The 27571-nt window shown below is 54.4% G+C and overlaps 2 protein-coding genes across 3 annotated transcripts in view; one reads left to right on the top strand and one right to left on the bottom strand.

Moving 5' to 3' along the window:
- The window catches only part of CDH23 (cadherin related 23), a 419032-nt gene that overhangs the window by 351193 nt on the left and 40268 nt on the right, over positions 1-27571 (top strand). The window contains exon 1 of one of the 2 annotated variants that reach the window (XM_031015737.3): positions 25854-25977. The exons of the other annotated variant lie outside the window; for it this stretch is intronic. The gene's annotated coding sequence lies outside the window, so the exon portion shown is untranslated. Of the gene's footprint in view, positions 1-25853; positions 25978-27571 lie in introns of those variants that run through there. 2 annotated transcript variants of the gene reach the window in all.
- Positions 166-25930, bottom strand: VSIR (V-set immunoregulatory receptor). The gene is made up of 7 exons (XM_004049562.5): positions 25427-25930; positions 13634-14062; positions 12905-12961; positions 7762-7869; positions 5384-5411; positions 4077-4270; positions 166-3901 (listed from the first exon to the last, which is right to left on the bottom strand). Exons 1-7 carry the CDS (start codon positions 25506-25508, stop codon positions 3864-3866), a joined length of 936 nt encoding a protein of 311 aa, XP_004049610.1. The 5' UTR covers positions 25509-25930; the 3' UTR covers positions 166-3863.

The following is a 27571-nucleotide window of genomic DNA, read 5'->3' as shown; positions in this document are numbered from 1 at the left end:
GGGAACGTTTCTGGTGTGCAGTACAGTGGAGCCCTGGACCTGTGGGCACAAGTTCATCTCCCAGAGCCCTTGTATGTGCTCTAAGCAAGTCCAAGGTGAAGGCCAAGCCAGGCCCTGGCCCATAATACCAGTCCATTCAGTGAGGAGGAAGCAGGAGACCCAGGGTTTAGTCGTAGTTCCACCGTTTACTTGTTTTGACAAGACACAGACCTTTCAGAACCTCTATTGCCCTCTGTGTTAAATGGCAGCAATAAAACCTCCCAGGATTTTCAGGGAAGGGGGTGGATCAAACAAGTTATAACACATGTGAAAGTGTGTTGGAAAGCACCAAGTATTATAACAGAAAAGGCCAAGAAACAGCATGCATGCTGCCACTTCCCTCTCCTGTGCCCAAGGCAGACATGGCTATCTATCTCGGCACTGTCTCACCAAGCTATATTGATCATTCAGAATCCCTCTCAACACATTCCAGGATAGTTAGGGTGACATAGCCTCCATGGGGTGAAGAGAAGCAGCAATGCAAAGCAGGGAATGCCCAGGGAATGGGCCAGGTGGCCTTTGCTGTCTATGGGCTGGGCCTCATGCTCAGCTGGGCTGTGGCTGGGCTTCAAGAGGCCTTTGTTCCCAGCATCCTGGTTAGCAACCCCAGTTCCTCTTTTGTGCATTGTGGTTCCCTGAGAAAACGTTAACCCAGCCCCCAGCACGGTCAGGCCAGCCCTGGGGAAGGCCTCATTCATGAGGCAGGACCCCAGGGGCCAAGTTGGTGCTCGGTGGTGGCAGGACCCCTGCAGCCCCCTGTCCCACTGCATACTCCCAAGTCCACCCCGCGAGGAGCACCCCCTGAAAAAGGCCATGTATCAGCCCCTCTGCCCTGGGCCACTGCATGTAGTGGGAGCTCTGGTCAGGCAGAAGTCTTTTGAAAAGCAGGTCCCGGGGCTCCTGCACCTCCACCCCAGCGCCCATCGCCACGGACTCCCCCAGGCAGGGCCAGCCTGCCCACCAGCAGTCACCAGTGGCCTCTATGGTGTGTTTTTAGGGAGTGCTGAGCCGTCCCCGCTGTGTCAGCAAAACCCTCCAAATGGTGCTTTCAATTCCATTCCTTCAGCCTCTCCCTGGGAGGGAATAAAGGCAGGAAGTCTCTATTAAACTGTGAATGTCAGGAGATAGGTAAGATGGCCCCTAATTCCTGATTGATCTCCTAACAATGAATTAGTTCTTAAAAGCATGGATTTCCCTCTCAGGGCCTCAGACTGTGCCACGAATCCAGCGCTCCAGGAGCCTCCTGCCCCAGCCCCTAGTGCTCCTCCCGCCCCTTGGAGGCGCCATGTTCTCGCACCCAGCTCTCCCATGCACCCCAGCCCACAGCCACCAGGGCTGGCATCAGAGGCACTACCATCCCGGGCAACTCAGAGGGCGGCTCCAGCAGCCTGCCCCTCCCCAGCAGCAGCAGGGAGGGGCGTCCCTAGTGCGCTGTAGGCAGGGCCTGTGGCCATGGATGAAGATGGAACTGGGAGCTCAGAGTAAATTTCGCTGAAAACAGGAAACCACGAAGCCCAGATGCGTTCAGTTGTAAAAGGGTCCAGAGAAGAGAGGGCAGGGCCGCACCGGAGGAAGCTGAGGAGGAAGTGCGGTGGCTGTTCTGCTGCAGGCCGCCTCCCTCTCCACACAGCAGCAGCCAGGCCTGGGGTCTGGCAGTCAAATTCTTAGAAGTTGTCTCTGCCTCAAGGTCAAAAGCTGAGGGCTGGGGCCAGGCCAGCCTCCCCAGAGGGCAGGGCATGCTCTTCCTGAGTTGGGAGAACCGGAATCTGGGCTGTGGGCTTGTCCTTCGACTCCAGGAACAGCAGGTGTCCTGTCCCCACTCCTGCCATGCAGGCCCCCATGAATTGTGAAAAACATACCCTCTTTCCTTCATTCTTTCTTTTTAAAATTTGTTTTGAGGCAAAGTTTTGCTCCGTCCCCAGGCTGGAGTGTAGTGGCTCGAACACAGCTCACAGCAGCCTTGAACACCTGGGCTTAAGCGGTCCTCCCACCTCAGCCCTGCAAAGTGCTGGGATGACAGGTGTGTGCCACCATGCCCAGCCAGCACCCTCTTCCTATGGCAGCTGGCATCAAGCATTGTGGTGACCAGAGGGAATAAAAGAAGGGACCCCCCCTCTGCCTAGGGACAAGGGAGAAGCCAGGGTTTGGGCATATTCTGGCCACTCGAGGTGTCAGCCCCATCTCTGGGCCTATGTTTACCCTCTCCTCAAAGCCCCTGGCCCAGCCCAGGCAGAGCAGGAGGCCCTCAGTGGACCATTCCTTTGGACCTAACTGGGGGGCTTAGAAGCAGGGCCATGTGTCCAGGTGGGGTTCCCTGGCTGTAGCCACAGGCCCAGGGCTCACTGCTGCCAGGCAGCCTAGAGGTGCTCCCCTTTTCCATCCCCCCAACCCCCCAAGCAATTGGGCGAACATCTTCCCGCCTAGCCCCAAATCCTGGCTTTCAGCACCCAGGCCCAGCTCAGCAGAGCCAGTGTAGGCTGCTAGGAGACAAATGCCCAGGCTGGACTATGCCCTCCACAGTACCTGGGGCCCCCATCCTGCTAAACGCTACAGGGGGTCTGCCCAGCCCCACCTCACCTGTCCCCATGCTCAGGCACTGCCTTCCCTGTTTTACCCCCAGAGTGTACAGAGATGCCCCCTACTCTCCTCCCCTGCTTTAAAATCCTTCAATCACAATTCCAAAGAGGACTCCCCTTGCCTATGTGTATAAAAACAAATCCAGGGCATGCCCACAAGCAGGAGATGGGAACATCACCCGCACCTGGCCGAATGGCTCTGAAGCGAAGACTCCACCAGGCCCAGATTGTATGGAGTGGAAGGTGGGGGTGGGGGAGGAACAGCAGAGTGCAGATTTAAACTGGCTCTTACAATCCTTCTACAGGGTTTGCACCTGTTTCCCCATGTAGTTTTTAATAGCATCCCGCTTCATACTCAGAAGTGTCCCAGGGTGGACAAGACATTGTGTGGCACCCTTGCAATGGCCCGCGTTGAGCAGTGGGAGTAGGGGATGGGGAGGGCGGGGGGCAGGTGCCCCTCTCCACTCACCTTCCCAGAAGGCCCCACCCACCTCCCTCAGCACCATCTCCAGTGGGTGGGGCAACATCTGTCCTGGCCTCAGATTGCCCAAGACACCATTTGCTCACGGAGGCCACCATGCCCCAATATGTACTTCCCGTTTCGGGACCACCAAGCTCTGGGGACTGGAATGCAGGCAGTGGAAGCCCCAGATTGACTTAACCTGTTGACAGATCATCAGAGAAACCGCTGGTAGGAGGCAGCTGGGGAAGGTGGCGATGGCCAGTGGGCAGGCAGGCCTGGCCCCAGAGCCACTGTGGTACAAAGAGGAAGTCTGACAGAAGAGCAGCCTCGGGCAAAATGGGGGAGCCAAGGCGGCCATGGGGGAGAAGTCTCTCCACTGTGCCCTGTGTCTGGTGCCTGGGAGGGTGGCCCAGTGTCCATCTTGTCCCACTGATGCTGCCACATCCCAAGGCTCATGTCTCAGAACGAGAGCTGCTGAAGGGCTGGACATTCTGAGACTTCTTAAGATGTAAGTCATTTGGCATCTGTAGCTGGTGAATTTCAGGTCTCTAGGGGAGAATCTCAGCACCCCAAAATCCTTGGAACAGGGGCTGAGCCATCCAGCATCCCCATGTAGCATCCAGAGGGGTTGAAGGTCTGGGCTTCTGGGATGTCACAGTATCTGAGCCCAGAGCAGGAGGGAGGGAACCAGGGCCGAGGCCAAGGAGGCCACTCACAGAGCCAGCCATGGCTCAAATGCACCTGCCCCAGACCCAGCCACAACAGCCCACTGTCCCCCAGCTGGTCTAGATGACCTCAAAGTTTGGAGAATCAGGGACAGGGTCTGCAAAAAAAGGAGAAGCAAAGTGAATGGGGGCTCCTCTGTCCCTCACCCCTCAACCCCACTCCATGAGGCTGTGGAACTCTTCAGGGAGGGCAGGGAGTGAGGCCGATGCCCTGCAGGCCATGAGGTCATGACCTTACAGGTCATCGTGCTGTGAAGGTCAGGAAACACTTACCCAGGGATGGGAAGAAGACGTCTCCGGGGCCTGGAGGAGACAGGGGGGTGCTGGGCTCCGAAAGCAGATGCCGCCCAGACTCAGAAGGCTGCCGCTGGGCCACATAGGACAGGGGGTGCCTGACTTTGGCCTCGGGTATCCCCTGGGCAGGTGGTGAGGCTTCAAAGCCGGGGTTTTCAATCCCTTGAATGTTGCTGCCACAGAACCAGAATGGAAGGTCATCTGTGCTGTCCGGAGCATGAACTCTGCCCTCCCTGCCCCCAGTTTTTCTCTCCTCCCTTTCTCTCACCTACATCCCCATCCCCAAGCCTCATCAGCATCTCCAAGCAAGAAGGCAGGAGCCAGGCCCACAGAGCAAAGGCCATGGGCTGCACCTGCCCACCTGTCCTCAGCTGAGGGCATCAGGGCCCACCAGAACAGACCCCAGCTCCTCCCTGTGGTCTGACCATCAACCCTGGGCACAGCCAAGAAACCAAAAATCACAGACACTTCTAGAACTTCAGCCTCAGGAATTTGGGGACAAGTTTCTCTTTGGTCAATAGAGTTGATGGCATTAGGATCGAACATCCCCAAAGCCTGTCTTGAGCTGAGGGGAGGGGTTCTCTTCTCTTCCCAGTTAGGAGTGGGATAACTTCTGAAGACCCCTGCAACTCTTAGATTCTAGGTGAGTTGCAAGCAGGACTTCCTTCAACCTGTCTTGAAGATCATCCCTTTCAAACACCTAGAGGAGCTTTGTGTTTGGTGTAGCAGGTACCAGGGCAGGAACTTGGGTTCCCTGAACACATCCTCCAGGCCAGGCTGCATGGCAGCTTCCTGCCCAGAGCACACCAATACACAGTCCCCATCCCCTCTGCCCCTAGACCCAGCCCACTGCACCACTCTGGGACCCCTCAGCCTCTGCCCTTGTGGCCTGCAGCGGCCTAACAGCTTTCTCCTTGGAGTTCTCTGTGGGCAGGAGGCACAGCTCAAGGGCTGTGGCTGGGGCTGGGCCCGCTGGCCTCCTTTGCATGTCTCACTGTCTGCCCCAGACAGTGCTTCCTCCCTGTCCCCATCCTGGCCCAGGCTGACCACTGAGACCCGAAGGTGGGTGCATGACACATCTGAGCAGAATCAGAGCTCAGCCTGCTGAGTGGGGGTGGCAGGAGAACAGCCAATCTGCACAGATGTGCAGGCTTCAGCAGCAGATGGCAGAGGCTCTTCTGACCAGCTGCTCTAGGCAGCTAAACAGGGCCCCTACTGCACAGAAGTATCTCTTCCTGGATAGCCGGCCCAGGAAGTTTTCTCAAGAAGGTCTCCATGGGCCTTACCTGTCCATCCGCACCAGCTCCTGGGCACCTAGGGACAGACAGACAGAGAAGCTGGTCATGGAAGGGAAGGCTTCCCCATACAACATCCCTGCCCCTGCTGGCAGATGCCCTGCAGGGAACAGGAGCGAGCCCAGGAGGGCCCTGCGCAGCTCCGGACTCCATTTCTTTTCACATGGGTGCTGTCCAGCAGCGATCTGCGTGTCTGTCCAGCAGATGGGGCCTCCATGAGGGGCCCTTTTTGACGACTGATAAATGAAACTCTATCTGCATTTTCCAAGAGTGTAAGAACACTATTTGCCATCAGGAGACCAAAGGCAGCCAGCGCTTTCTCCTGTGGCTTGACTTACACAGCGTCAGACCTTCAGGATTTAAGTATCGAGCAAAGGTCAGCTCCTGAATTTGCTAACTGATGTCTCTTGTTTGAACATTTGCCAGGTTCTGGTCTTTAGCCATGACTTACTGGGTGGGAGTGTTTAAGGTCAGTTCCTAATTAGAGGGCTCCTGGTCCTCTCTGTCCCATCCCCTACATTGCCTAATAGGGTGGCATTCTAGGGGACATCTCTCAGGGAAACCTTACAAGGTGCAAGTCCCCGATCACTTCCCAGCCACTTCACTCACTTTCTGCTTCTCATCCAAGTTGCTGCCGCTTGCCTCAGCCTTGGGACACCCCATCCCCCAAACTGGCCACCAATTAGATGCAGTGACCCCAACTTCCCTCTTTCATGCAGCACCCCATGTCCTCCCACAGATGCTTCTCGTTTTAAGGAGCTTTACTGCTGATTACGATGGGGAAACAGATGGTGGGGGAGGGGCACAACAACAGAACAAACACGGGGAAGTTACCCAAAAGTTCCTGAAATCTATTCAAACCATGGCTATTGCTTACAGCCGACTCATGGGTCAGGCTTCGTGCAGGTGCACACGGGTATTCCCTTATCTCATCCTCTGTGCCACCCTTTGGGGTGAGGGTTGTTGGTCCCATTTTAGAGCTGGGGAAACTGAGGCTCAGTCCAAAGCAGGATGGAAATCCACACCTGTTGGCCTCTCCAGCAAACTGCTGTCCTCAAGGCTCCCAGCCCTTTCCTTTTCTTTTTTTCCTGAGAGTGCCTCATTCCTGAGCAGGCTCTCTGGGCCAGCCTTCCACCAGGGAGGGCACAGCAACACCTGCTCCCCCTGCCCTGCTGCCCAGCGTTGCTCTTCTGTTCCAAGCCCTTTACCTGCCCCCACCCACCCCCAGCCATGGGTATTCCTGCAGGTAGGTTGTGGTGTGTTCTAGGAGAGGAATAGGGGAGTTCTGAAAGCAAGGGTGAGGTGGCCACAGCCCCCGAGTGACCCACTATGGGGCTTCATGTGGGGGCCCCCGGGAATGAGGGGAGGGAGGGATGACAAGTTGTTAAGGGCCGGCCGCAGGAAATAAGTTGTGAGCCAAAAGCCACCTGGCACCAGAGCAATCCTTTCTCAGTTACCTCTGTAGCCAGGCAGAGGGGAAGAGGCCAGGGAGGGGAGGCAAGGGTAAAAAACTCCCTAGCCCCTTCTTGGAGGACTCAGACTAACCAAGACTCAAGGGCAGGGTCAGGAACTAGGCAAGGGGCACTGTCACCTGGCCAGGGTGGGAGGTGAAAGATGTTTGTGCCCATGACTTAAAGCCCAGCCCCACCACTTGTTTGCTGTGTGGTTCCTCAGGCAAGTTACTTAACCCCTCTGTGCCTCCGTTTGCCCATCAGTAAAATGGGGACAATGGTAGGACCAAATTCTTGGACTTGCAATGAGGAGTAAGTGAGAGCATTTTTATTATATGGTGGACTTCTATTCCCTGGAAAGAGCATGCGTTGAAAGCTCTGAGATTGAGTCCTAGCTCTGCCACTTACTAAGTTATGTAACATTCAGTCAGTTATGTAACCCCACTGATCTTAGCCTTCTCATCTGGAAAAAGAAAGAGTTGAGCTAAGTTATCTGTAAGACCCCTTCCACTTCTGATATTCCAAAGATCATTTTTTGTCCCAACAATTGCTACTAATTACAAAACAAGCACGCCCATACCTTAAACAGGTCCCCCAAGGATCTCTGAGTGGCAGCATTTTTATAAAGCAACTTGAGCTACTCCATATGATCATTCATTCAGAAGACATGTATTGAGTGCCGAGCCAGCACTGCCTGGGAGCCAAAGGGGCTGGTGGGCACTTGGCCCCCGGAAATGGCATGCCTCCTTTCTCTCGGCTATTTTGCCCAGCTCCTGGCGGGAAGTGCAGCTGCTCCCAACTCTCAAATGAAAAGGAATTGTGCCTGCATCGTGCCTTTGCTAATCCCAGGGGCTGAACTGGGGGCTGGAGCAGGTCACTCGCACCGTCCACCCACCCCAGGCAGGTAGGAATACTCACGGCGGTTGGAGGCTGCCTGCCTTTGCTTGTAGACCAGGAGCAGGATGAGGGGGAGGCAGAGGATTCCTACGATGCAGGCACCCGTAGCCAGGGCTGCAGCCGTGATGTCTGAAAGGGCAGAGAGGTAGCCAAGGTGAAGCCCCGTTCCCCTTGCTCCTCCTGAGCATAAACTGAGGCCCAGAGAGGGAAGGCCAGGAAGCAGGAGACCCGCCTTTCCCCAGAGTCCCACAGCTAGACCCCCAGCAACCTACAGAGGCATGGAAGATAAGGCGGTTCTCCTTTCAAAGAGAGCCCTGTGCCTGCCGCCATATGCACCTGGAGCACACAGAAACAAGACCTGTCACCTACAGCTCAGGCAGCTCCAGGCAAGAGAGGGAACAGAGTCCTTATCCCAGCCCACAAGGTACAGCTGGAACACCCTTGGCTACAGGTTGTTCTCTGAAAAGGGAGAGCAGGGCCTTCGCAGACCCCATGCCACAGAGCTCAAGGTCAAAAGAAGCCTAAGTGATGAAAGTTTTGAAAATAGACAGTGGTGACGGTTGCACATTGTGAATGTAATTAACGCCACCAAACTGTAGGCTTAAAATGGTTGAAATGGCAAATTTTACATTATATATGTTTTATCATAATAGATAAAAAGCCCCAACTCATCCCAGAGACTCCTTAGCTCTGGGATGGGGCCTCTGGAACCCCTTGATCTCGCCACACAAGTCACAGGAGAAACACCCGGGGTGAGAACTAGAAAAACGTGAATCCTTGGACAATGTTTTTCAATTTTAAACTTATTAAACTACCAAAAAAAGTACAAGTTGAAAAAATATTCAAATCTCCTCCTCCCCTTGTACCAAGACCCCCTCTGAAGAGATCATCCCTGTGTGCCGGTTTTTGTGTTGTGGTCCTAGTTATATTCCCTGCAAATACAACAGACGCAGCATCATATGACAATGCTTTTCCCACTGAGCACAGCTTGGACATCTCTCTGTCTCACCTGCCTCATTCTGCTTAGAGTTTTATCACATGGCTCCCACTAACTTTATTGAAGCAGTCCCCTGTTGGTAGACATGTTGTTTCCATTTTCAGCATAACTAATAATGTAGCAATGAACTTGTGCATGCAGCCTGGCTCACTCAGCAAGGAAATCTGTAGTAAATTCCTAGCGGTCAAAGTGCTGAGCCAAAGAGTATGTGCATTTTCTTTTAGGCTATTGCTAAATTGCCCTCCAAAAAGGTGGTACCACGAAGCTTCGCTGTCCCAACAGCATGAGGAGGTTAGATTTATTTCAGGGCATCTGCTGACTGCAGGAGTTTAGCTGGGAACAGACGTGCCCTCAGAACCACAACCAACATAAACGCATTTCCTTCCCAATTTTAGCCTTTCCCAGGGCCAAAAGATGGGCTGGGATACCTTGTCACAGTGTCAACTTCGCCCCAAAGAGCTCTGAGAGGTAAATGGCTGTGGTCTAGATGTTTCCTTTCCGCTATTTGTTTGGGAATAAAGGCTGTTTTTGTTTTGCTCTACAATCCGACAGCGTAAACAAGCTTTCAGGAGGTTTGTTCATACTGCAAATGAGAACAAACTGTTTTCAGTCACTTTAGAAGTACCCACTGGTACAGGAACAGTTGCTATGCTAATTACAAAGCAAGTTCCGCTCCACATTACAGCAGGTTCCCTGCAGATCTTAGCAAGGCTGCATTTTGATGTGGAATATTGAAAGTAAAGACATTCTATAACCCAGACACCTCAGTATTTCAAAACCCCCATCAAAGGACCTTATTGTGGGCAATATTTGAGAAGCCAGTTGCAAAGCACTGTCTTCTAGTGATCAAAGCAGGTCTCCTCTGGACGGCTAGTAAGCAACATTTTGTGAGCTTTGCCAGGTGCTCATTGATACCTGTTCCCTATCTGCCTTTGGAGGGTGAGCTTGGCCAGATATCCCTGCCTAACTTCTATCCCCAGGTAGAGATTTCCCCTATGTGGACCCTCTATCAGATCAGGACTTAATTTCACTTTGAGAGCCTGAGGCTTCCTTACGATCTGGGCTGAGTTGAGGCTGGGGCAGAGGGGCGCAGAGGTTTGGGGACAAGTCTGTGGATCCAGCTGCTTTCTGAAGCCGTAGGCATCTCTGCAGAGCTCAGCCTCGCCGCAGTTCCCCACCCCTTCCCCCAAGCGTGGCCAGTGCCTGGGCTGGCACTCACAGGGGAGGGCAGGCATACTCACTCACCATCCAGAGCCAGGCTTATCCTGGGAAGGTGATCAGGCTCTGGCAGAGGTAGCTGCCGACACCGCACTAAGGAGTGTGCCAGGCCCTGACACAGCAGGGTGGGATGGGAGGGGCCTGGCCTGCTCAGGCAGCCTTTGTCCAGGGCCTGCCTGGTAGCCCACGGGGATATATGGAGGAGGGAGTTCGGCTGCTGAGGGTTGGGCTGCCTGGTTTCCCAGGGAGGAAGCTGGGTGAAAGCAGACAGCACATTCTGCTGCGCTGTGGGGTGGGAAGAAGTTCAAAGGGAGATGAGCTGCCTAGACCCCTTCTCTGAGCTCACTGAGAAACCACAGCCCCTCAGCAATGCAGGAGCTCCTTGGGCACCAACTTCTCTAGTCTCATTCCCCTACCTCAGGCCAACTTGTACTTTCATGTTATTTCATAGTCAAGCTACACTCTTACTTCCCAAGGATAACATTAAGAGGCTGGCACTGGGGCTGGGCATAGTGGCTCAATCCTGTAATCCCAGCACTTTGGGGAGCCAAGGCGGGTAGATCACTTGAGCCCAGGAGTTCGAGACCAGCCTGACCAACATGGCTCTGACCAAAATGCATGTTCTAATTTTTCTCTTGGCCTGTTTGTTGGTTTGAAAAAAGGGTAGCTGAGTAAAAAGTCACTGTAGCCTTTGAGTTGGGTTTGGTTGGGGCTGTGGTTTAGCTGATCCCCATTCCGGCTTAGGTCCTCGTGCATGTCCTCCTGGATGCCTTTGTATCTCCAGGGCCTAGCAGGGGCTGGTCCCCACTGGATGTCTGACACATACAGGGTATAGAGGGGTGTGGAAGCCAAGACCTCTTCTCAGAAGAGGGAGGTGCCCTTGCGTTTTGTCTCCAAGCTGCTGGGTATTCTCACCCAACCTCTCAGCGCCAGGCACCCTTAGGGCAGTGCCCCCTTACCCTGTAGGGGCACCTCTCTGGCAAGCACCGGGGGGCTAACTGCTACCCACTGCACTGCCCCAAGCTGGGAAGAAGGTGAGTATGCAGAGCTAAGCAGGCCTGCAGCCAGATCCCAGCTATGCTGCCCTGGGCTATGTGAGCTTGGGCAAGTTAGCATACATCTCTAGGCCTCTCTTCCCATGGATACAGAGAAGATGGTGATGCCTGCTTCATAGAGTTCTTATAAGAATTCCCTGAGGCTAGGCGTGGTGGCTCACACCTGTAATCCCAGCACTTTGGAGGTCAAGGTGGGAAGATCAATTGAGCCCAGGAGTTCAAGACCAGCCTGGGCAACATAGCGAGAGTGCACCTCTACCAAAAGTGATTTTTTTGTTTTTTTGGGACAGAGTCTCGCTCTGTCACCCAGGCTGGAGTGCAGTGGTGTGATCTCGGCTCACTGCAACTTCTGCCTCCCAGGTTCAAGCAGCTCTCATGTCTCAGCCTCCCGAGTAGCTGGGATTACAGATGCCTGCCACCATGCCAGGCAAATTTTGGGTTTTTTTTTTTTTATATGGAGTCTTGCTCTATCCGCAGGCTGGAGTGCAGTGGCGCGACCTCGGCTCACTGTAACCTCTGACTCCCGGGTTCAAGCGATTTTCTTGCCTCAGCCTCTTGAGTAGCTGGGACTACAGGCGTGCACCACCATGCCTGGCTAATTTTTGTGTTTTTAGTAGAGATGGGGTTTCACCCTGTTGGCCAGGCTGGTCTCGAACTCCTGGCCTCAAGCGATCTGCCTGCCTTGACCTCCTAAAGTGCTGGGATTACAGGCGTGAGTCACCGCACCTAACCCCAAAAATAATTTTTAAAAATTCACCAGGCATGGTGATGCGTGCCTGTAGTCCCAGCTACTTGGGAGAATGAAGCAGGAAGATCACTTGCATCTGGAAGTTTGAGGCTTCAGTGAGCTGTGATTGCACCACTGCATTCCAGCCTGAGTGACAGAGCGAGAGTCTTTCTCAAAAAAAAAAAAAATTCCTGAGGCCAGGCGTGGTGAGTCACACCTGTAATCCCAGCACTTTGGGAGGCCGAGGCAGTTAGATCGTTTGTCAGTAGTTTGAGACCAGCCTGGCCAACATGGTGAAACCCCAGCTCCACTAAAAATACAAAAATTAGCCAGGCATTGTGGTGCACGCCTGTAATCTCATCCTAGCTACTCGAGAGGCTGAGGCAGAAGAATCGCTTGAATCCGGGAGGCGGAGGTTGCAGTGAGCCCAGATCACGCCACTGCACTCCAGCCTGGGTGACAGAGTGAAACCGTGTTTCAGAAAATATATATATACACACACACACACACACACACACACATATATATATACACACACACACACATACATACATATATGTGTGTATATATGTATATACATATATGTATGTATATGTGTGTATATATGTATATACACATATATATATATATCCCTGAGATAATAATACTTAAAAAGACTTAGTCCAGTGCCCAGCACACAGTGGGAACTCAGGAAAGGTAGTTCTGTTCCCCTTCCTGAACCTCTTCCTCCTCCCTCCCCTGCAACAGAGAACATCTGAAGAACATAGAAACACAGAACACAGAAATCTGAAGTAGTTTAATTCTAGGCCAAGAGGACCCCCAGCCTTCCCAAGCCATAGGGGGCTGGTGGGCAGGGCGGCACTTAGCTGCCTGGGTCACCCAGTACCTGTCATGAGGCACTTCCCCTGGCCAAAGGTCACTGCCAAGTCACAGCCACTCCAGAGAGTCAAGAGGAGCAGAGACTCCAGAGCAGATGGAAGGAGAGTGGGCTTCTGGGGATTGCACCAAGGAGGAAGCAGAAGGGATGTGCAGCAGCAGAAAAGGAGGAGGACCAGGGGGTTCTGAGGGCTTGGGGTGATGAGGCCAGAGTTCCAAACAGGGTCTGAGTGCAGGATGAGGACAGAAGAAAACAGAGAACCCAAAAGGGGCAAGAGGTTGGTCCCTTACTTTCACTCTCCTGGGAGGAGGATGGGTACACCACACAGTTGGATGGTGCATCTTTGCCTGTGGGAACAAACAGAAGGGCCATTAGGTGGGTGTCAGGCCCAGGAGGCCAGGGAGGCTTGTCCAGGCCAGTGTCCCCCTCCTGCCCCAGGTTCTCACGCTAGTGCCTACTCGGCAGTGTTGGCCCAGTGGCAGCCTGCACACGTGTGCACCCACACACACCCTGGCATGTTCTCACCCTGCCCATTTTCATGCCACTCCCAGGGGCATGTGGATACCCGCTGGTGCCCACACCTCTATCCGAACCATGGGCCCCTGCACTCTCACCTGAACAGACGGACACACACACGCATATATTCTCCAACAGCCATTCAGCCATCCACTGAGTCATGCCCCAGGGCACCGATCAGTCCCACTGATGCCTATACCCACAGCAGCCATGATGTCATCATGAGCAGTCACACTCCCAGCCCAGGTACCTACAGCCTCACACATTAAAAAGTCTCACTGTCACAAATGGAGCCAGGTACACCCTCCCTCTCCATCACTCCAGCTAACTACAAACCCACACTCCACACACCCTTGACCACCCCATCTCACCCACAGACTCCCTGGAGTGCCAGTGTTACCCATGCAGCCTCACACTCTGCCCAGCACAGTGTCATGAATGGTCACACCATCAGACAGGCGCCCTCCACACACGCCAGGCTGTCACGTGCAGGATGCCCTCACCTGTCTGCACCTGCAGCTCCATGGCACCGTGGACCCTGTGCTCCGAGTGGTGGTGCCTGATCTCCACCACCAGGCAGCAGTAGAGGCCGCTATCCAGCAGGGTCAGGTTGCGCATGGTGATGGAGAAGTTGCCATGGTGGTCGGAGGCCGACTCCAGCCCGTGGCGCTGAGCCAGGTCGTGGCTGGTGTTGGCAGCCTGGTGGCCTCCATGGTGCAGGTGAAGGTCCTGGAACGTGAGGTTGCGGATGGGCCGGCGCTCTGAGCAGGTCTGCACCTCGCCCCTCGAGCTGCGGTACCACGTCTTGTAGAAGGTCACATCGTGCCCTTTGTCCACAGGGCCCAAGAGCCTGCAGGTGAGGGTGACGTTCTGCCCCTCGGGACAGACGTACAGGGAATACGGCGTGGCGACCTTGAAGGCTGCCACCGGACCTGCTCAGAGAGAGGAGAGCCCTGTCACCTGACTGATCCAGTGCTACTCCTGGCAACCCCAGAGCGGGGAAGAACCTTAGCCTCTGCTGCTTCCCAGCCACAGGCCCGGGGCATGTCAGCTGACCTCCCTAAGACTGCCTTCTGCATTTGTTCACAAACCCCACTCCATCCTAGGCTGTTGTGGGGGGAGTCACAGAAGCTTCCCCAACTAGGGGTGCTCCTGGATGCTGGACAGGGCAGGGAGAGACTTGGAGGGCAGTGATGCAGTCGGGTGTGTCCCTCTTCCCAGTAGAGTATATGCAAAACCTGTTGGGTGGGAGGCAGGTTGGGGAGCAGGAAGGCTGTTTCGAATATCAGCTCCTTGTCCTTGGCCGCTCTGTAGGGGCCATCAACACCTCTGCCCCTTCCTACTCCTAGGACTGAACATGCCTTCCCATCCTTGCCAGGGAGCACTAAAAGAGCACCTGCGTGTGCAAGGCCTGGGCCGGGTGCTGCATCTCACCTGCATGCTGAATGCATGGCCTCCCCTTGAGCAGACGAGGCCTGCATTCCCGACAGCAGAACCCCATGGCAAAGGCAATCCAATGCCAGCCCTCAGGGCACTTGGAGGAGGGAGGAAACAGCCTTCTGGGGACAGTCAGGGACTTCCTGAAGGAGGGAGAGTCTTTGGACTTGGTGCATAGATAGGATTTCAGCCAGTAGAAAGGGTGTCCTAGGCAAGATAGTGTGAAAATGGGAAAACCCAGTGTCTGAGGGACCGGGACAGAGAGTATATGAAAGGTCATCTCATCCATGCACGTCCTTCCAGCCAACCTTAGAAAACTGTCTAGTTCTGTTTGGTTTTTTTCACCAAGCAAATGAAGCAATTCCCTGGTCCACTTTGCCTTATCCCAATCCTCCAGCATTTAATCGGGTTGACCCTCAAAACCATGAGCTTTTGAAAACACAATATTGGATAGAGGCCGCATTTCTATCTAACTGTATGAGCCTGTTTCCTCCTCTGTGCAGTGAGAAAACTATTGGCTACAATGCAGGGTTGCAAGAGGACTAGATGAGGGAAAGATGAGAACACAAGATGTGAGCTCTAATGCCCTCTGCAGACATCTGAGGGATAGCTATAATTATTATGCGTTGGTGTTATTCTTATTTATTTATTTGTTTTTGAGACGGAGTCTCCGTCTGTTGCCCAGGCTGACCTTGAACTCCTGGCTTCAAGCAATTCTCCTGCCTTGGCCTCTCAAAGTCTTGGGATTACAAGTGTGACCCACTATGCCCGGCCAGTGGTATTTTTATTTTAAATGGCATGTCAGGCTGTTGTGGGTCTAGCAGAGAGGGAAGGAGGGTTAGAACTATGTACAGATTCCAAACTGATACATCCTTTTCATTGCCCCAGCCAGGGGCATTGCCCAGAACCAATATAACGCCACATCCTCCTTCAGATGCCCCTTCCCTGCCCTTAGAGCCCAGGACCCTCGGCGGCAGGCTGGGACCCACTGGAAGAGCTGAAAGCCTTGCCCAGCCAGGAGGAAGGCAGCCTGGTGGGGCTTCTGGAGCTGGCCAGCCTGCACTGGACCAGTAGCTGTGAGCCACTTAGACGCTGAGCCCCGACTCCTCACTCACAGATGGTTTTCCCAGAAATGAAAACATCTCCCTGGCAGAGTTGAGGCAACGGTTAGTAATAATTCACATGAAGTGTTCTGTAAGTGCCATGTGAGTAGTCGGCGCTTGGTACTTGGGAGCTAGACAGGTCTCTAATTCATTCAGCAAGTCAAGAAGTGCCTCCTAGGAGTGAGAAGCACAGTGGGATGGAGAAGCCAGCTTTAAAGTCTTTCCTGCTAAGGTGTGAATGACTGATAACAACTTGTGATCCGATCCTGGGGCGCTTGTGTTTAAAGGAGAGTCTCCAAAGGCACCAAAGCCCCAAACGGCATGTCTGCAGGAGTGGAGTTTTAGGCAGAGAGCAAAGTCTGGGAGCCCCAGATTTTTGGAGTCATTGTCAGGGTGAGCAGAGATTTCAGAACTTCTTTGGCAAGATACAGGTCTCCTTTTCAGGCAGAAACACAGAGACCCAGAAAGGGAAAGTGGTTGGACTGAAGTTCCAAAGTTCCAGAGGGTATGATCTCAAAGCCTGGAGCGTGGGGGACTTCAGGTAACGCAGGATCTAGGCAGAACCGTAATAAGAAGACACAGCATGTGTTGTGCACTACGCTAAGGGTTTCATGGGCATATCTAACAATGCCATAAGGTATTGTTTTTATTCCCATTGCACTGATGAAGAAACTAAGGCACAGAGAACTTACGTAACTCACTGATGATCACACAGCAAGCAAGTGCTAGAGCTAGAATTAAACTCAGGCACGTAGACACTATACTGATGAAAAAAAAGGCCAGAAACTGGAAGCCCACAGGCCACATCCAGCCTTCACACATATTTCATTGGATCCTCAAAATTTTTTTAATTTTCTTGAGATGGCAACATTTAAAAACCAGGAATTTGACATGAAAATTCTGACTTCCAGCTCTCCTTAGAAAATCAGAAGATAATGCTAAACCAGCTTTCCCACAGGGCAACTGTCAGCTGGGGCTCAGTAGCAGCTTTTGGGGGGCACCGGCACTCCAGTTCGCCACAGTCCGTCCGTACTACTCCCTAATAATTCCACCTGGCCTGCTTCACTCTCTCACTGTGGTTTCTTGGTCCTGTGGACATTTGAGTTTGTGATGAGTGAGTGTGGCTTCTTGGGCTAGCTGGCATGGGACTCTACTGCCCAAACCCATTATGCTACAAATCTGACCCACAGACTCAAGAGAGGAGATGATCCACCCAGGGTCCCCAGGGGAAGCCTGGCAGTGCAGGGACTAGCCAACTCTCCTCCGACTGCTAACCCACTGCCCTTACCCCTGCAGCAGGCTCAGTGGAAAAGGAGCCCCAGGAAGCTTGGCTGTGCCCCTGGTTTTGTCCGTGCTGGCCTGGACTTCCCCTTCACACCTGAGTGGGGTGGGTGTAGCTGCAAAACTATGGCTCTGCCGGGAAACAGAAGTGAGGAGGACCTAGGGAAAGGGCTCTCCCACGTACTCCCAGGAAGAAACAAAACCCACCCCAAGGGGGCCCTGTGCTGCCCCGTTCCCCAGCAGGCCATGTGGCAGGTCCCACCAGCACCTCTCCCAGCTTCTGCCCCTTTCTCCCTTTGCCTGACATCACCTCCTACCCCAGAGCCACCCCAGGGCTGGGAGCTGAATTCAGCTCCAGCTTCAGCTACGGTAGTATTTACCATCAGCACACATACCTTGGGGGCTGGCCAAAGGGCTGGCTCAGCAGACACGGGGCTGTGGGCCAGAGGTGGGTAGGGCAGGGCAGGCAGAGTAGAGCTGGCAGCCAAAGCAAGATGCGCAAAGCTGAGCTGGGTGGGGTTGGGGGCCCTCAAGTGGACAGAGGTGTGGACAAGTGGGGCTAGCGTGGTTGTTGGTCTGAGTGTCCCTGTGAACAAGGTGGGGCAGGGCACCAGGCTGGGAGCCCTCAGGGTCTAAGCAATGGGGTTAATGACCCCAGGATTGTACCCATAGCACCCGCAGCAGTAGGGAAGGGATGTTCTCCCCTGGAGGCAACTTCCTTGAGATGCACGGGGGGTGGGTGCATCAGAGAGAAAGCAGAGTTCAGGGAGTACGGGAGAGGGGGCATTGCTCAATCCCCCACACCTCCCCACCCCTCACACACTGGCCACCCATCCCACAGGTCCCAAAGGAGTTGTTCCCCTTTTAGAAAAAAGCTGTCCTAGGATTCAAGTTTGGGGAGCAGGGGAGGATGTTCAGTTTTCAAGCAAGAGGGCCAGACAGGAGAGGGTCCAGGACAAGCCAGAGGGACAGGACAAACCAAGGGTCCACAGGGGTTTGTCCTGGGGAGGGAGGGAAGGCCAGAAGACACCCCATTTACTGTGTCTGAGACTCCAGTTGGGACAAGGCCCACGGCAGCCTGTCGTTAGGAGGACACTCGAAGGCATGGCATGGGGGAGAGGGGCAGCGCACAGCACGCAGAGGGGCCTGCACGTGCCCTGCGGACTCCACATCTGTGCACATGCCTGTGTGTTGTCAGGGAAGCTGTGCAGCCCAGCTAAAATTACAATTCTTTGGCGAGAGGATGTTGCTTATTGTCAGGAGCAGATCCTTTTGGACACCTGGGTCATTGTCGGAGACCGGGAAAAGTGGGTGGGGAGGAAAGCCCCTGGCTCCAGGGTGGCCAAAAGCATGTGGGACAGGAAAATGACCCGGGGCCTGGGCCTGAGCATGTGCCAGGCGGGAACCGTCCGGTTGCCGTGCTGCTGTCAAGACCCAGGCCCCCCGCCCGCCACCCGCCACCTGCCACCAGGTAAGGAGGCAGGGCCACCTAGAGGAAGAGTGCCGTGAACCTGGGAAAGCCTGAGTCTCAAGAGTAAAACTCTCGTTTGGATTGCAACGTCCTGGGGCCTCAGTGTCCACTTAGTTGTGCCTTCATTATGTGCCCTTGGGCAGATCCCACCCTTCTCTGAGCCTCCGTTTCTTCATCTTAACCTGAGGGCTGCCCCATGTTCAGAGGCCCCCTCCAGCTCTAAAATCCTGTGGGCAGGAGGGAAGAGCTGTCTTATGACCATGTATTATGTGCTAGGCACTTGCTGAGCATCTTATACCTGTCACTTTTAATTCTCATAACACCCCCAACATGGGTGGTATCATCCCCATTTTAAAGATGAGGAAACAGACTCAGAGAAGTGACTTGCCCAAGGCCACACAGCGCTGTGTGACTGAGCTGAGATTCACACCTTGGACAGGCCAGCACTGCAGACAGGAAGAGCCACCCACCTCTCCAGAACCCTCCAGTGGGCAGGCGGGGCTGATGCCTCATCCTTCAGCTATTTAGAAAAAATGAACTGACCGTGCATTGACCTCCACGCCCTCCATGCAACATTCCTGCTCTGCCTCAGACCCAAACTGAAAACATCATTCTTTCATTCCACAAATATTTACCAAGGTCCTAACATGGGCCAGGCCCAGGCAGAGAGGCTGTGGGGATGCAGAGTTCCATCAGGGGCATCTGCTCAGAACTTGGGCCTGGACCTGTGCCTGAGATTTCTAGCTGTGGCACCCTCAGATGTTTCTGTCCCAGTACAAGGGAAACGAGCTCTTGTTGGCATCTTCTCAGAATGCCAGTTTTTGTGACCTTCACCTCTCTCCACCCAGCAGGCCCCGTGTGACCCCTGTGAGTGTGCACGGGATGGGTGTGTGTGGGTGTGGACAGGCCTGTGTATTTTTCATGACGGGGCGTGAGCTTAGCCCACAGTCGCCAAGGCAACGCCCTAGCCTTTGGAGGTGGGACCCAAGCTTGGTTAGTCGGGCCTAGGAAGCCCCACCCAAACAGCTGAACTCTGACCAGCTGCTAGGGGTTGTCAAGTAAACAGTTATTAATTGCCTGCTGTGGCTGGCCCTGCACTAGATGCAAAAGGTCCGGTCCTTGGTCTCACAGGACATCCCAAAGAGAATGGGACCTGGTTCCAGCTCCCCGCCAGGCCCCATCCCCCAGGATGGTCCACAGGCTGGGGCTGGGGCTGTAGGAAAAGACTATGTTCTGTCTTTATCAAGATGCAGAGGGAAACAGAGGCATGGATCAATCAGGACTGGGTCTGCCAAGGCTAAGAAAGGAAGCGTCACAAGGCAAAGGCTCAGGGCCTGAAGCCAGCAAGTCTGCCCTGGGGCTTTCTGGCCAGTGAGGACAAAGGGCATCTCAGATGTGTTTATTGATACCTGCCCCCGCAGGAAGTGTCCATTCACATCAGACCAAGGGGGCTGGGAAAGGGAAGCCAGGCTCTATTGAAGGAAGCGGCACTTCCAGCACCTTGGGAAAGCCTCCGTGCATCCGGGGCTGGAGCTGGAGGCTAGCATGCCTCCCCGGGGAGGGCCTAGGCAGCTGGCCAGAGGTCCCGGCCCGTGGATGCTTCTGTGGATGAACCCCTCCCAGACTCCCCAGGCCCTTTTGGAGGAGGACTGTGTGCAGCTCAGGCTCCCGGCTCCAGCCAGCCACCCTCACGCTTCTATGCTGTGAAGACGTCCTCAGGGTCCAGCTCAAGTCTTTTTGCCCCCTACTACTCTGTGCCAGGCATCATTCTAAGTGCTTGTTTGTTTGGTTGGCTTTGTTGCTGTTGTTGTTGTTGTTGTTTGAGATGGAGTCTCGCTCTGTTGCCCAGGCTGGAGTTCAGTGGTGCAATCTCAGCTCACTGCAACCTCCGCCTCCCAGGTTGAAGCAACTCTCCTGCCTCAGCCTCCCGAGTAGCTGGGACTACAGGCACCCGCCACCACGCCTGGCTAATTTTTGTATTTTTAGTAGAGACGGGGTTTCACCACGTTGGCCAGGCTGGTCTTGAACTCCTGACCTCATGTGATCCACCCGCCTCGTCCTCCCCAAGTGCTGGGATTACAGGAGTGAGCCACTGTGCCTGGCCGTTTGGTTGGTTTTCTTTAGTGAGCTAGGGTCTTGCTCTTCACTCAGGCTGGAATGCAGTGACAATGAGATCATAGCCCACTGTAACCTCGAACTCATGGGCTCAAGTTATCCTCCCACCCCTGCCTCCCAAGTAGCTAGGACTACAGACACATGCCACTATGCCCAGCTAATTTTTAAATTTTTCGTAGCGATGGGGTCTCGTTATGTTGTCCAGGCTGGTCCCCTGGCTTGAAACTCCTGGCTTCAAGAGATCCTCCCACCTCAGCCTCCCAAAGTGCTGGGATTACAGGCATGAGCCACTGTGCTCGGCCTCATTCTAAACACTTTTACATAGCTTAGTTTATGTAATCCTTCCACCCTATGAGGTAGGTACTAGTATCATCTCCATTTTACAGATGAGAAAACGGAAGCACAGAGAGATTAGTATCTTGCCCACAGCCTCACAACTAATAAGTGATGGTGTCAGGATCTGAACCCAGGTAGTCAGCCTCTGGAGGTCTGATGCCATCTGACTACTCTCTAGAGAATAGAGGTAGCTGGGGACTGACTGGAGGCCCCACCTCCTTCCTGAAGACGGACAAATGTCATGACCAATGAAAGCCCAGCTTGCCTGGCCACGTCTACCACATAGTTTTACTTTTGGTTTTACATTAAATAACATTGAATCATATATAGAAGAGGTTATTCCCTTTACAATTATTTCAGTCCTGATTACATCAAAGAGAAAGTCTCAGTTTGATGCTAATATGTCTCTAAAACATCTTTCTCTCACTTGCTAATCTCCTTTTCTTTTTAAATTTTATTTTATTTTAATTTTTTGCAAGGGAAAGCAGCAGTTTTCAGACTCCGAGCCTTCCCAGGCTAAAGTTTCCAACTAGAATTCAATACCCTTATATGGTTTTCCTGTTACGTTCTTTTATGGTTTTGTTCTATTTATGACAAGTGATACTGGCTTTCCACTAATGACAGCGATAAAAAGTTTCCTTTTAAAAATCTACATACTCAAATAAAAGAATGAGTCGATTTAAAGAAAAAAATAAGTAAATATTATGAAAGGCAGACACTGCAGAGATCACAAAGGTGATAAGCAAATGACTGAAGCTAGGGAAACACCGTCGTGGAATTACCCTTCAGAGGAGGGTGGTCAGCCTCACTGAGACCACGTCACCCAACCTGTCCATTGCACAGACAAAGGGGAAGTGTGTGTTTGTGTTCCCATGATGAGTGAACAGCAGAGGCAGGGTTTGATCCCAGGTCCCCATGGGAAATAAGATCCTACGCAGAAAGGCTAAAGGAATGGGCTTGCTTGGCTTGGTAAGTAGCAGAGCAACCTCATTATTGGATTACTGATGAGAAAGATGGTGGCCACTGTCTTTGTCTTTGGTGATGGCCAGCCAAAGTGAATGGACTGAATGTAAAAAGATCAGATGTAAGAAAGATCCACCAAGATAAGCAAACCCAGGGCCAGGCTTGCCTTCAAGTTACAATGTCCCCATCTCCTGACAACTTTAAGAAGAGAACCTGTAGGCACCTCCATGGGCATTTCAGACTGTGAGGGCCTACAGGGGCTCACAGGTAGCTGGACGCAGCCCGTGCACCCTTCATACTCCAGGCTTTGGAGAATCTAGTCCCAGTGAAGCTCACCAATGCCTTCCCAGGCCCTGGGCACTCCATTAGGCCCTGTAGAGAGCAAGGAGCTTAGACAGAAAGCCAATGGCATGTGGCCTGCAGAAGCCAAGAAATACCGTAATATTACACAGTATTCACGAGGAGCCGGGTGCTGTGTTAAGTGTTCGTTGATTGGCTCTTCACAGTTGCCCTCCAAGGGAGGTGGCATCATCCTCCCACTTTAGAGGGAGGGGAACTTGCTCAGGGATACTGAATAACTTGTCCAATATCACAGAGCAGTAAATGGCCATCTTGGGATTTAAGCCTAGGTCTGAGTGACTCACAAAGCCCAAGAGTTAAGCAAGGGGCTGTACGGAAGCCCTGGCATGCATGTCCCTGGCTCTGCCATACACAGGCATGCTGGGACTGCAGCTAAGGGCATCTGTGGGGCCACTGGAAGCCACAGTGCTGATCCCTGGCCCACCCTCCCCAGGGAGACCAGACTGACCCTGGGTCATTGGTTGGCTAAAGCCTGGGGCCTCAAGTTTGGTATGTGGGGCTCGCTCACTGCCAACGGGTTCTCCTTGAGGATCCCTTTCTTCCTTTCATCTGCTCAGGCCTAACACCCCATACACTGTGTGCGGATAGGGAGGTGACCCCTTTAGCGTCTCAGCAGCACACTCCTGCCTGGACCACCCTCTCCCAGGAAGGTCAGACCCCAGCAGAACATTTGCCCTGCTTGGGTGGAAGCATGAACAACTAGTACAGCTCAGCAAGGGACTCCCAGTATTGCTGGCCCTTGGGTGTCCCCGGCATGGGGTAGATGACCCCTCATGCCAGGGACTGGCCTCAAGGCTGTTCCTCTCTACTCCAGAGCCTCTGGGCAGTGGGTTGTGGATTTCCTAAGAGCTGACCATTGCTGCGTCAGAGGCTTGCAGCACTGGGTTACTCAACAAGGCCCTGCAGCCTGGTTTGCTATGAAGGAGAAGATGGGGTCTCTCGTCCCTAGCCCCAGTGCACTTAAATGTGCTAGTCCCAGAGGTTGGGAGTCCTGAGTCAGCCTGTGAGGACAGGGCAAGGACAGTAACTGCCTCAGGTCCTGGGAATGTCTGTGGGGAAGAAGAGGCTCTGCTACCCTTGAGATCTGCTGGGTCCTGGTCCCTAAGTGTACCTCTCCACCCATCTCACCCTGAGTCAGGTCCAGGAAAGGGGTATCTTTGGTGTTTCCTGGGCTAATGAACACCACATTCATCACTACCATTCTCCTCAGTGCTGGCCCAACCCCAAGAGCTGGAGAACAGGCTGGCCCCGGCCACTCTATCTCACCTTCCCTGGCATAAAGGCTTTGACCTTGGGCAACATACCCAGGGCAACCCAGCACCTCTGCAGGCTGGTGATCAATCTTCTCAACTTACAGATCCTGCTGACCATGCCTGCAACCAGGCCTCCCATCTGCTATCTCCCTCAGTGCACACTGTCCTAGGGAGTTGGGTGAATATCTATTATAGTGTGTCCATGTCACAGTTCAGAATCCTGAGGTCCCAGAGCAATTCAAATGCTTCTGGCTCCTTTCAGTGGAAAGCTGCAGCCAGCCTAAATCATCTCCCTGTGCTGGGCCCAGGAAGAGATGACCCTTTAGTGTACCATGTTGTCTGAGTAGCCAAGACCTCTGGGAGTAAAGGCCCCTGGCCATATAAGCAATATAGGGGAAGGCGTCCTGAGCTCCTCTTGGGGCCTCTCTGCTACCGGGTGCTCTGCAAGCTGGGTCCCTGTGCCCTGGATCTCTAGAAATGTTTCTCAAATTAGGGCTGCTGAACAGAGGGCAGCCCAGCCAAGTGAGGGCAGGAAGTGGGCAAGAAAGCAGGAAGGGTCTCACAGGGCCACCAGGGAGGGCAGTGCAGGGCAGGTGGCCCATGACAGGTGGGATGCTGGCTTGCCTGCCTGCCACCATCCTCTGTTCCTTCTGGAAGCCATGCCCTGCCATGAGCCATGGCCTTGGTGCTGAGACTGTCCATTCCACCTCCCATTCTCCTCCTCCCTCTGACTGTCACCTTGAGAAGCATCCACCCTGGGGCTTAGGGCAGCTGTGTCTGTGACATGTGGAGCCCTCCTCCTCCTCAGAGGCCCAGGCCAGCCTCCAAGTGCTGAGATAGCCAGCTGCCTGTGGGCACCCAGGTTGCTAAGGTATCTTCCAGGTTCAGCCTCCTCCACTCCCTCTTATCCTATCACCCTCTCCTTCTATTCCATCCTGCCCATTGGGTCCCTGTGCCAAGCCCTCCACCTCCCTCTTGCCTCCCTCCGAGTCCCTGCATGACTCATACTTTCCCTGGGCCCTCCCTATAAAGTTTGGTTCCACAGGCTCTTTGAAGAGATCCAGCCTCTTCAGCTCTGGGCAGGCAAGAACTAGGCAACCAGGCCATGGGTACCAGGGCCTCTGCCCCCAGCCCGGGAGCCCCTGTGTTGGGGCCAGGATACTATCTGAACATGCTGACAGTCTGGACTTTGGAAGGGGAAAATGGTGCTTCCCTGTGTGGGCTTCTGTGTTTGAGCTGAGGAAACTGAGGCCAGAAAGATGCCGTAAGTTATCCAGGGATAACTATGAGAAGGGGCTCATAGCTGAGCTGAAGAGTGTCCCACATCCTCCCCAGTACTCCACACTGGTCCCTGAGTGGCAGCCTTGCTAGGATGGCAGGAATCAGCTGGCCACTTATTCCTGGGCCATCAGACCCTTACAATAGGGACTAGGTGGGCAGTGCTGCCTCTGTGTCTGAAAGTGGACCCACCGTGCCCAGTGCCCACCAAGGCTCAGCCAGGGGTTTCACCAGGGCATGGGGCACTGGCTGAGCATACCACGCCCTCTGTGTCCTCTGCAACACTAGAGCCCTGAGACTAGAGGGACAGAAAGATGCCAGCTGTCAAAAGCCAGTGATATCCACCAGAACACACTGACCGCCCCCACCCTGTGCCTCTCCTTCTTTGCAGAAGCTACCTGTGCCCTGGGTTCTCTGGGCAGGGAAGGGCTGGACAGGCAGCCCTCAGGGGACAGCCCTGCCTGCCACTTGGGCAGCTGTCAGAGCATGCAGATGTGCCCGATGCCTAGCTGGGGCACTTGGCACAGTTGCCACTGCACCCTGCTCAGGGGTCCCAGCAGCCTCTGGGCGGTGGGTGGAGTGGGGTGCACGGTCACACAGGCTGAGAGGGCCCCCAGGACGCCCCCATCCCACAGTTCCCAGTCCAGTCTGCTGTCTTCTCCCAGCTCTTCCCCAGCGCCCCGCCTCCCCCGACCTTACCTAGGGACGCAGCCAGGAAGAGAGCGAAGAGCAGGGATCCCCAGCGCCAGCTGCCGGCCTCCGGGGCCGTGGGGACGCCCATGTCGCCGTCGGACGCGCAGAGGAACTTCTGGTGCCGGGGAGCGGGCGGGACGCGGCCGGCGCGGGGAAGCCTCCCGCGACTGAGTGCGAGCGAGTGAGCGCTGCGGGCGGCCCCAGCGCTGTGCTCCAGGCACCCGCCCCCCTCGCGCAGCGCCCCCGGGGGGCCGTGTGGGGGAACTGCCTCTCCGAGGGCCGCGTGGGAGGGGCTTCCCGGAGGCCGGCCCCGTGGGTGGGGAGCCAGCGTGCGTCCCAGCGAGTCAGCTCCACTTGATCGGCAGTTTAAAGCCCGTTCTACCGTCCCCCAGTCCTTTTGGAGAGAAATTATTATTGCTGCGCAGCCTAAGAGGTAGATCTACCTCTAACAGCGTGATAGACGTTACCATGGCTTGCATCTGCCCTCAGCCACCAGCCTTTGAGTGATCTGGGGACAGAGACTTGTACCCTACATCCTCCAGCCAGACCAGGGCTTGGTATGTGGTAGGCACTCCCAGCTGTGGAATGAGTGAGTAAATGAGTGAATGAATGAAATCTGACATTGTGAAGAGCTAGGCAAGCTGGAGCCAGTTTAACTGTAGATTCAGAGCCTGAGGCACCCTGAGTGCATGCGCGCGCGCACACACACACACACACACACAGAACAGGTGCAGGACTACACGCCAAGATCAGCACATCCCTACCCCGGGACACACACAGATATGCAGGCAACACCTGTTGGCGTGCCCCACAGCACATCCTGCAAGCTCCTCTCCGGCAGAGGCCTCAGCTGTCCGCCTGGCTGTGCACCCGCCCTCCGTCCCTGGTGCCTGGATATCTGCAGGACACTCTGATGCACCCTAACTTCTAGTGCCTCTGCTCTTGCACCCACACCCAGCACTGCTGGCACCACTGGAATGTCTCTCCCAATTCTTCTCATCCCTCAGGGCTCAGCTCAAGTCCTCCCACTTCACGAAATGTCCTGACCCTTCCTTTTTCCCAGCAAATCCTTACTGTCCACACCCCCTTCAGCTACCACCTCCAGCCTGAGATAACCAAGCAGTTGGTTCTTCTTCCGGCTGTTCTGCCCTCCAGAGCGAAACTACAAACCTCTCCCTGATGTTTCTGAGACCCTAGCACAAAGCTGGGCGTGGAGAAGGTTTTACTGCACTTTTATCTGAATGGACAAACCAATGAGTGAGTGAGTGATTGTGTGATGGAGGAGCAGAGGTGATCGTGGCCAGGACCAGGGATCACAGGAGTGGAAGAGCACAGCCATTTTACTCAGTTTACCCCAGTCTAGCTAAAGCTTCCAGGGGTTTTTCTGGCACTTTAGGGTTAATAGGTGACTCCTAGGCTGAGGGGCAGAGGACACCCAGAGTCTGACTGGGTCAGGAACCAGGGTATCAGGACTCAATGGGAGCCAGGAGTTCTGGGGGCCTTGTGGGTGGCCTGATCCAAGTCATGGGCTCTCTGGAGGCCCTTAGCCCTCGCTCTAAGGGCAGGGAAGGCTACAACAGAGGAAGGCCGAGGCATCATGTTATTACTAAGTGAACTTGTGCAGGCCCAGTCCCCCTGGAGCCAGTGAACTCCCCAGGATGGGAGCCCCAGACATGCTCCTGGCCTTGTGACCCCACCTTGGAAGGCAGCCCAGGGCCCTTCCTGCTGGCATAGCATGAGCTCCCTTCCACCAGGGGAGGTACAAAGCCAACTGAGATCAGGTGGACACTGGGCCCTTCTCACCCTGACATCCTCTGGCAAGTGAGGGGGGTCCCTTAAGGGCAAGATCCTAGAGCACCGCCCCATCTCAACCCTTCCTGGACTGGCTTTGCTCAGGACACCCTTGAAACCAGACTCCCTGTGCCCCAGGGCCTAGCAGCCGGGGAGGGCCTGGAATTAGAGAAAGGGGAGCAATTGCCCTGCCAACCCCTTCCCCAGGGGGCTAGAGCCTCTGAGCTGGGCCCAGTTCCCTCCCCCCTTTTCACTTCCTTTCTCCCTACCACACTGCCCACCACTGAGCCTCCTGGGGTTGCATCAGGGTGAGACACAGGCATTGCCCAAGGACCATGGTCCAGAAACCTCAAGCACTGT

Source organism: Gorilla gorilla, chromosome 8 (genome assembly GCF_029281585.2).
Source record: "Gorilla gorilla gorilla isolate KB3781 chromosome 8, NHGRI_mGorGor1-v2.1_pri, whole genome shotgun sequence".
In the NCBI taxonomy this organism is placed as follows: Eukaryota; Metazoa; Chordata; class Mammalia; order Primates; family Hominidae; genus Gorilla; species Gorilla gorilla.
Note: the sequence above shows the minus strand (reverse complement) of the source record. Positions and strands in the feature narration are given on the sequence as shown.